The 9,100-nt window shown below is 47.9% G+C and overlaps 2 protein-coding genes across 3 annotated transcripts in view; both read left to right on the plus strand.

Annotated features, from left to right (window-relative positions):
• The window catches only part of CA14 (carbonic anhydrase 14), a 32,973-nt gene extending 26,988 nt beyond the window's left edge, over nt 1–5,985 (plus strand). The window contains exons 9-11 of one of the 2 annotated variants that reach the window (XM_083477324.1): nt 2,886–2,906; nt 4,677–4,813; nt 5,253–5,985. In XM_083477324.1, coding sequence (XP_083333450.1) covers nt 2,886–2,906; nt 4,677–4,765 — 110 coding nt within the window. In that variant the 3' untranslated portion in view covers nt 4,766–4,813; nt 5,253–5,985. The remainder of the gene's footprint in view (nt 1–2,885; nt 2,907–4,676; nt 4,814–5,252) is intronic. The other variant, XM_083477323.1, reaches the window with a different exon arrangement.
• LOC310694277 (uncharacterized protein) overlaps nt 1–9,100 on the plus strand; it is a 160,976-nt gene that overhangs the window by 81,762 nt on the left and 70,114 nt on the right. The window lies entirely within an intron of this gene.

The following is a 9,100-nucleotide window of genomic DNA, read 5'->3' on the forward strand; positions in this document are numbered from 1 at the left end:
ACCTCCAAGGAAGGAGAGTCCACAACCTCACAGGGGAGACGGTTCCACTGCCGAACAGCTCTCGCTGCCAGAAAGTTATTTCTGATGTTTAGTCGGAATCTCCTTCCTTGTTACTTGAAGCCACGAGTTCGAGTTCTACCCTCTGGAGCAGGAGAAAAAAAGCTTGCTTCGTCTTCCGCGCGGCACCCAAAGGTTTCACTCTGATGGGAGGATGGAGGGGGTGGCAAAGACGTTGAGGAACCAAATAGATAAATAAAGTGAGCAGTTGGCATAGCAGCCCTTCCTTGTGCATCTTGGTTGCCAACTTTTCAACCGGGGCTGTGCGACTGTGACTTTCCCAGCAGCTTCACCTGCAGCAGTGAGCAGGGGGATGGCATTTCTTTCTGTGCAAATCTGTTAACTTTCGATGTGCTGAGCTGGTAATTGAGGGCTCTGGGAGAAGCTGTCTGAGAGACTCGGAATGGGCGAATGGAATTCGCTCTTTCTGGGCGAAGTTGCCAGCTAGGAATGGTGGGAAAAACAGGCAGGGAGGTGCCACCCTCTAGTGGACAAAAGTGGCCCAGCAGCCACAAAGGGAATATGAACAGCGAGGGTTGGGTACAGGTGATGGGTCCTGAATTTAAGAGCACGAGTAGGCAAACTAAGGCCCAGGGGCCGGATCCGCCCCAATCGCCTTCTAAATCCGGCCCTTGGATGGCCCGGGAATCAGCGAGGAATCAGCGAATAGAATGTGTCCTTTTATTTTAAATTTATCTTTGGGTTATTTGTGGGGCATAGGAATTCGTTCATTATTATTTTTTCTCCAAAATATAGTCCAGCCCCCCACAAGGTCTGAGGGACAGTGGACCGGCCCCCTGCTGAAAAAGTTTGCCGACCCCTGGTTAAGAGCAATAAACTTTCCAAGTTTAAGGGCCGAGGTGTGATTTGCAAAGGAAATCCAGCCTTCTAAACTGGCTCATCTTGCAGAATCATAGAACTGTAGAACTGGAAAGGGATCCAGGGTCATCTAGACCAACTCCCCGCAATGTTGTGGAATATTCATGTCCTGGTCCATTTCTATTTCTGCTACCATGTTTTACTTACATATGTCCCTGTTTCCCCAAACAGATGGTATTTCCCCCAGGCCGGGTGGGATTACTTAAAGGTAAAGGGGCCACTGACCATTAGGTCCAGTCATGGCCGACTCTGGGGTTGTGGTGCTCATCTCGCTTTACTGGCCGAGGAAGCTGGCATACAGCTTCCGGGTCATGTGGCCAGCATGACTAAGTTGCTTCTGGCAAACCACAGCAGCGCACGGAAACGCTGTTTACCTTCCCGCTGGAGTGGTACCTATTTATCTACTTGTACTTTGACATGCTTTCGAACTGCTAGGTTGGCAGGAGCAGGAACCGAGCAACGGGAGCTCACCCTGTCACGGGGATTCAAACCGCCGACCTTCTGATTGGCAAGTGGTTTAACCCACAGCGCCACCCGCGTCCCATGGGATTACTTAACGGGGTGCTAATAGGCAAGGGGGTGGCAGGGGGCAAGGTGTTGGAGGTGCAAATGACTATCGGCTTTGAAAAGTCGGCATTGCTGAATCAAAGTCATCTTTCTTCTTCTTTTCATTAATCAAACTAAACAGAGTTTTGACTGGATTTTCAATAAATGTGCAATTAATTGTTGCTGTTCTGAATTTTATCGTGTTGTTATCTCCCTTAGCAGCTTGTGCAAATTGCTATTCTGAATAATGCTTTTTATAGGGTAGAGCAGGGAGTACTGGGGATGAGTTCGTGGATCTAGTGTCGGGGGTGGGGGCGGAATGGTGCCCCCCCCCAAATTCCAGAAACCACTGGGTTGAACTTTTGTTTTGCAATGGTCCCTGAGGACTAGAAACAATCAAACTTAATAAAATCATAGAATCGTTAGAAGGGACTGCGAGGGTCACTTTGTCCAACCCTGGGCAATGCAGAAATCTTTTGCCCAACGTGGGGCTGGAACTCACAACCTCGAGAGTGTCATGCTCTTACCAACTGAGCTATATATACAATACGATACAATACAATAATCTTTATTGTCATTGTGTCATACAGAACAACGAAATAGAAAAAATCTACCTCAGACATTCAGAAACCAACAAGCCTGCTATCCCAGCCTGGTTAGCCCCCTAAAAACACCCCATAATTAAATACAATATACTCCCACAGAGACTACCTTACACTGCGTTTAAAACCAAAATCGCATTTGGATAAAACCTGTTTCTCAGGCAGCTAGTCCTAGTCTTTATAACCCTGTACAGTGGTACCTCGCAAGACGAATGCCTCGCAAGACGAAAAACTCGCAAGACGAAAGAGTTTTTCGTTTTTTGAGTTGCTTCGCAAGACAAATTTCCCTATGGGCTTGCTTTGCAAGACGGAAACGTCTTGCAAGTTTGTTTCCTTTTCGATTTTCAATGCATTCCTATGGGAAACCGTGCTTCGCAAGACGAAAAATTCGCAAGACGATAAAACTTGCAGAACGAATTAATTTCGTATTGCGAGGCACCACTGTACCTTCTTCCAGAAGGCAGAAGCTGAAAGAGATCATATCATATTTTTTGCTCTATAAGACTCACTTTTCCCCTCCTAAAAGGTAGGGGGAAATGTGTGTGCGTCTTATGGAGCGAATGCAGGCTGCGCAGCTATCCCAGAAGCCAGAACAGCAAGAGGGATTCCTGCTTTCACTGTGCAGCGATCCCTCTTGCTGTTCTGGCTTCTGAGATTCAGAATATATTTTTTTCTTGTTTTCCTCCTCTAAAAACTAGGTGCGTCTTGTGGTCTGGTGCGTCTTATAGAGCGAAAAATACGGTATGTAATGCATACCTGAAAATGCATAACACTGAAAATTCCTCTCATCTTACCTTTCAGGGCCGCCAGGATATTCTGCAGGTATGTGGACCTCTTGTTTGTTCAGCAGGATGGACGGAGCAGCTCTATGGAGGGGTCACCTGGAGGTGTTACCCGCGGGGTGGTGAAATTTGCAAGAATGGCATAGGGTGGTGGCTTGACATGATGGGGTGGAGAGTGGGAGCTGGGAAAGGGCTATGGAGGGAGCCAGGCAGGATCTGGGGATGGTCACAAATCCTGCAGAGCCTGGTAGGGGCCATCGAGGTGGCAGGTGGAAGAGGTGACCGCAACTGGAAATATTTAAACATCCCAGAGAATGAGCCCTGGCTCAGTGGAAGAACATTTGCTGTTCATCCAGAAGGTCCTGGGTTCAGTCCCCACTTCTGACATCTCCAGGCAGGGTTAGGAGAGGCCCATGTATTAGAATTGTGTTCTCAGTATCTTGTGGACTAGAATCCTGCTTAGTTTTTAAGGAAAGGGCCAAAGCTCAGGGATTTGTTGTTGTTGTTTAGTCGTTTGGTCATGTCCGGCTCTTCGTGACCCCCTGGACCAGGGCATGCCAGGCACTCCTGTCTTCCACTGCCTCCCGCAGTTTGGTCAAACTCATGCTGGTAGCTTCGAGAACACTGTCCAACCATCTCGTCCTCTGTCGTCCCCTTCTCCTTGTGCCCTCCATCTTTCCCAACATCAGGGTCTTTCCCAGGGAGTCTTCTCTTCTCATGAGGTGGCCAAAGTCTTGGAGCCTCAGCTTCAGGATTTGTCCTTCCAGTGAGCACTCAGGGCTGATTTCCTTCAGAATGGAGAGGTTTGATCTTCTTGCAGTCCATGGGACTCTCAAGAGTCTCCTCCAGCACCTGAATTCAAAAGCATCCATTCTTCGGCAATCAGCCTTCTTTATGGTCCAGCTCTCACTTCCATATATCACTACTGGGAAAACCAGAGCTTTAACTATACGGACCTTTGTTGGCAAGGTGATGTCTCTGCTTTTTAAGATGCTGTCCAGTTTGTCATTGCTTTTCTCCCAAGAAGCAGGTGTCTTTTAATTTCGTGCCTGCTGTCACCATCTGCAGTGATCATGGAGCCCAAGAAAGTAAAATCTCTCACTGCCTCCATTTCTTCCCCTTCTATTTGCCAGGAGGTGATGGGACCAGTGGCCATGATCATCTTTTTTTTTTATGTTGAAGCTCAGGGATAGAGCGTGCATAATGTCCCATCAACATCTCCAGGTAGACCCCCTGCTGGTTAGTGCCAACAATAATGAGCTAGAGGGGTCTGTATAACACAGCTTCCTTTATTCCTATTTAAGCCAGCCTTTCCATGAGGACTGGAACCTTACTATTGCTTTTAAGTGAAAGTGCTAGTTTCCCTGCTACTTGGCACCCAGGAGGTCCCAGAGCCAGTCCCCGCCGGCACCTTGTCAGGACTGGGAGAGACTCCTGCCCAAAGCTGCGGAGGGTTGCTACCAATCAGTGCAGACACTACTGATCTAGGTGGCTGGGCGGCAGAAAGGACCGTTTCCTATATTCCAGGAGAGAGAGAACAGCGCTCTCCATCTTCTCCTTGAGTTTCAAGCAAGTATGTAAAGAAATAGCCTCTTCAGCTGCTCCACTGCGCTAGTCCTCAGTGAGGAAGCTACGCACATTCCACCCCAACCAACTCGGGACTCTGTATTTTATTTATTTAACAAAATTTATGCACCGCTTATGAGGTCAAAAGGCCTCTAAGAGGTTTGTAGGAGACAGTCTAAAATATTCAGCTGTAAAGAAGAAACATGAATGGCGCTCTCTCCCTCCCTCCCTCTCTCCCTTCCAGGTGAGATTGTGGCCATCATTTTCGGGGTGATTTTGGGTTGCCTGGGCATTTTCCTCGCTGGCTGGATTGTGGCGAAGAGAATACGGTGAGATGCGGACACAGACTGAGGCCGAGCTGGTTCCTTCTTCCGGCAGGAGGTATCCCCCCTGGTTAACTTGATGCCAAAAAAACCAAGAAGTGGTACCCCAGACATGCCCCCCCCCAGGAGATGGGTGCTGATTTGGGGTGAGGGCTGTGGTGCCTCTTAAGACCCTTTCAGGACTGGGGAACTCCCATTAGGCTCAGCAAGTGGCAATGGGAATTGTAGTTCAGCCAGCGCCTTAGAGCAGACTCGCCACAGCTGCTGTAGAATCATAGAATCATAGAGTTGGAAGAGACCACAAGGGCCATCGAGTCCAACCCCCTGCCAAGCGGAAACACCATCAGAGCACTCCTGACATATGGTTGTCAAGCCTCTGCTTAAAGACCTCCAAAGGAGGAGACTCCACCACACTCCTTGGCAGCAAATTCTTGTAGGATCTCAAACAGTTATTTCTGCTGCCTCCCTGACTTTCGCCCTCCCTCCTTCTCAACCAGGGAGAAGAGGATGGAGGAACAAAAGGGCGTCGTCTTCACATCTTCTTCCCGGCGAGCCGTTTTGGACTGACACCTTGACTTGCGACGCAAACAGGCTCCCTCTGAACCATCTTCTCCTCCTTTGCCCTCCCTCACACACAAAAATTACGCATTTTGCAGGGCCAGGAAGGGCAGCGGATGAGGCCACAGAAATTTGGGCCTCCCGATGTTGAGGAACTACAATTCCCACCCCCTTCCCTGGGCGGGAGTTATAGTTCGGCAGCACCCAGATCGCCAAAGGTCCCCCACCTCTGTTCTGCCCAGAGAGCAGGAATTTAGGGCGGCCTTTGTCTCAAGCAGCTGCCCTCCAGATAATGTACTCCGACTCCCATCGGCCAGTGCAACTGACGAGTTGAGGATGTTCACAGGGTCAACACCTGGAGATGCAAGGCTGATAAGAAGGGAGGAAAATCCAGGTTGTTTAAAAAGAATTTTTTTTGGCAGTCTGCTAGGTTTGACAAGGAACAGATGTACAAAGAGTTTTGGGTTTGTCCACTTTGCGATTTCTTTCCACCCGCGGAAAAAAAATATCAGAATCAGACACATTCTTGTTATTTTCATGGATTTAAAACACCCACACATACACACCGCATTTCTTCCTGGAGCCAGTTGCAAACAGATGTAGACTGAGTCCTCTTTTGAGCAGATCGTTTCCATCTAACCACTTTATAAAAGAAATAAAAGTCTCTTCCCCTCTTTTTGCCCCAGTGACTGCACACTGCTTTGGATTTGGGGTGGGGGAAAGGGTGGTGGGGAGACAAGGGGAGATGGGGCACAAATCTCTTTTGGGGAGGAAATCTCTAGTGTGTCGGAACCGGGAAGAGACCAGGGTTGAAATCCCTGCTTGGACATGAAGTGGGCGAACTTAGGCCGGTAGCTGCCTGTCGGCCGACCTCACAGGTTTGTTGTGTGGGTTAAAAGAGGAGGTGAGAGAAGCAGGTTTCCCACCTATATTGATGGAATGAATGAATGAATGAATGAATATTAGGGGATATAAACGTGGATTTGAAAGGGAGCTGGTCGAAACCTTTGCTCATTTTATGCTTGCTTCGGATTAGCACTACGAGACCCTTTGGGGGTGGTCTGTTAGCTTAGGTAGCGTGAGCAAAGCTAATAATAATAATAATAATATATATATACATTTATTAAAGTTTTAGAAAGAGAAATTACATAAAAAAGAAATACAATAGTAAAAGACAAAAATAAAAAATACAAGAAAAATACAGAATAAAAAAGTAAGACACTTACGGAAAAAAGGAAATAAAATAAAAATTAAAAAATCAATCTTTCCATATCTTACATTCATATCCTTGTTTCCCTGACCTCCTCATACCTCCCTTTTTTGTATTCCAATTCAATTAATTAATTCAGCAATTTCTTTCCCTCCTTATTATCCTGATCTTTAATCTTAATATATTGTAACATTAAATTTTTACCTATTTAGAAATCCAATTTTCCATATTCTTTTATATCATTACAGCTAGAAACCACTTAACTTCAATCAAACATCATTCTAACATTCATTAATTTTGCAATATTTCTGTAAATAATCTTTAAATTTCTTCCAATCTTCTTTTTTCCGCCAATTCCATGTAGTCATAATAATAATATTTATACCCCACCCACCTGGCTGCGTTTCCCCAGCCACTCTGGGCAGCTCCCAACAGAACATTAAACACGATAAAACATCAGACATTAAAAACTTCAGATGCCGTCAGATGTCTTCTAAAAGCCAGATAGTTGTTTATTTCCTTGACATCTGATGGGAGGGCGTTCCACAGGGAGGGTGCCACTACCGAGAAGGCCCTCTGCCTGGTTCATAATGATCTGTTTCACAATCTCTTTGAAATGTGGGGTGGGGGGAGGAGCCACGAAGCATAGAGGAGATGGTTTCTGTAATTCCCAAGCCAACAGACAACAGGGCACCGCCATATCCTGAATCAGGCCGTCAGGGTCCATCTTAGTACTCGCCAACACTGACTGGCAGCGGTTGGCTTTCCAGGGTTTTGGACAAGGAGTGGCAGGGGACAGAACCCGGGGCCTTCTGCAAGCAAAGCAGATGCCGTACCACCAAGATACAGCCCTCCCATCGTAAACGATGCAAGTGTCTAGTCCTCATGTTTCTGGACTGATTCAAACAGGAAGCTGCCCTGTACCAAATTGGCCCCCTGGTCCATGAATTGCAGCATAACTTACACTATAGACTCTATACACTGACTGGCAGCAGCGGGTCTCTGGTTTTCGGGCAGGGGTCTCTCTTCCAGCCTTGCCTGGTGACGCCATTGGGGATTGAACCCGGCGCAGCTCTGCCAACTGAGTTGGGGGTTGGAATAGATGGCTCCTGGGTGTCCCTTCCAACAGTTCAGTTCTCCAGTGCTATGATGTTAGGAATCCCACCTTCAAATATAGCATGCCTGAAGAATGGGTGCTTTTGAATTCTGGTGCTGGAGGAGACTCTTGAGAGTCCCACGGACTGCAAGAAGATCCAACCTCTCCATTCTGAAGGAAATCAGCCCTGAGTGCTTACTGGAAGGACAGATCCTGAAGCTGAGGCTCCAATACTTTGGCCACCTCATGAGAAGAGAAGACTCCCTGGAAAAGACCCTGATGTTGGGAAAGATGGAGGGCACAAGGAGAAGGGGACGACAGAGGATGAGATGGTGGGACAGTGTTCTCGAAGAGACCAGCATGAGTTTGACCAAACTGCGGGAGGCAGTGGAAGACAGGAGTGCCTGGTGCGCTCTGGTCCAGGGGGTCACGAAGAGTCAGACACGACTAAACAACACCACAGATTGTACATGAGAATGGCCAAACACAACCCCCCTCCCTGCAATTCCTTATTTGCGTGTTGACATGGGAACCGCAATTAGGAATTCCGCTACATTCCACACCAGCCGCCACATGGGAGCGGAATGCAGTTTGTGGCGGGGGCACAGGGAGCGTTGCCAACACAGGATCAGCTGATCCCAGAATTCCCTGCCAAAAATAGCCAGAGGCCTCTGAGAGGTGGGCGTTTTAAAACCACCACCTTTCCCTGCAAAGAAGACCCCTCGGTCTGCGAGGTGGGGCATCTCTGGGCTTCTGATGTGGGTTGGGGGAGGAAAACTCCCCCTTGGACCTCTTCCTTCTGCCCCGTGGAAGACAGAGCAAGTTTGTTTCCTGCTGTTCCCGAGGGCAGAACCCAAACTGATAATAGTAATAATAATAATAATAATAATAATTTATACCCCGCCCATCTGGCTGGGTTTCCCCAGCCACTCTGGGCGGCTTTCCAACGGAATATTAAAATAAAATACAGTGGTACCTCGGGTTACATACGCTTCAGGTTACAGACTCTGCTAACCCAGAAATATTACCTTGGGTTAAGAACTTTGCTTCAGGATGAGAACAGAAATCGTGCAGCCGCGGCGCTGCGGCAATAGGAGGCCCCATTAGCTAAAGTGGTGCTTCAGGTCAAGAACAGTTTCAGGTTAAGAACGGACCTCTGGAACGAATTAAGTTCTTAACCCAAGGTACCACTGTAGTCTATTAAACACTAAAAGCTTCCCTAAACAGGGCTGCCTTCAGATGCCTTCTAAAAGTCTGGTAGTTGTACTCTTTGACATCTGGTGGGAGGGCGTTCTACAGGGTGGGTGCCACCACCGAGAAGGCTCTCCGCCTGGTTCCCTGTAGCTTAGCTTCTTGCAATGAAGGAACTGCCAGAAGGCCCTTGGAGCTGGACCTCGGTGTCCGGGCAGAACGATGGGGGCAGAGACGCCCCTTCAGGTATACTGGACTGAGGCTGTTTAGGGCTTTAAAGAACCGATGAA

Source organism: Podarcis liolepis, assembly GCF_965112155.1.
Source record: "Podarcis liolepis genome assembly, chromosome: 15".
Classification (NCBI taxonomy): Eukaryota; Metazoa; Chordata; class Lepidosauria; order Squamata; family Lacertidae; genus Podarcis; species Podarcis liolepis.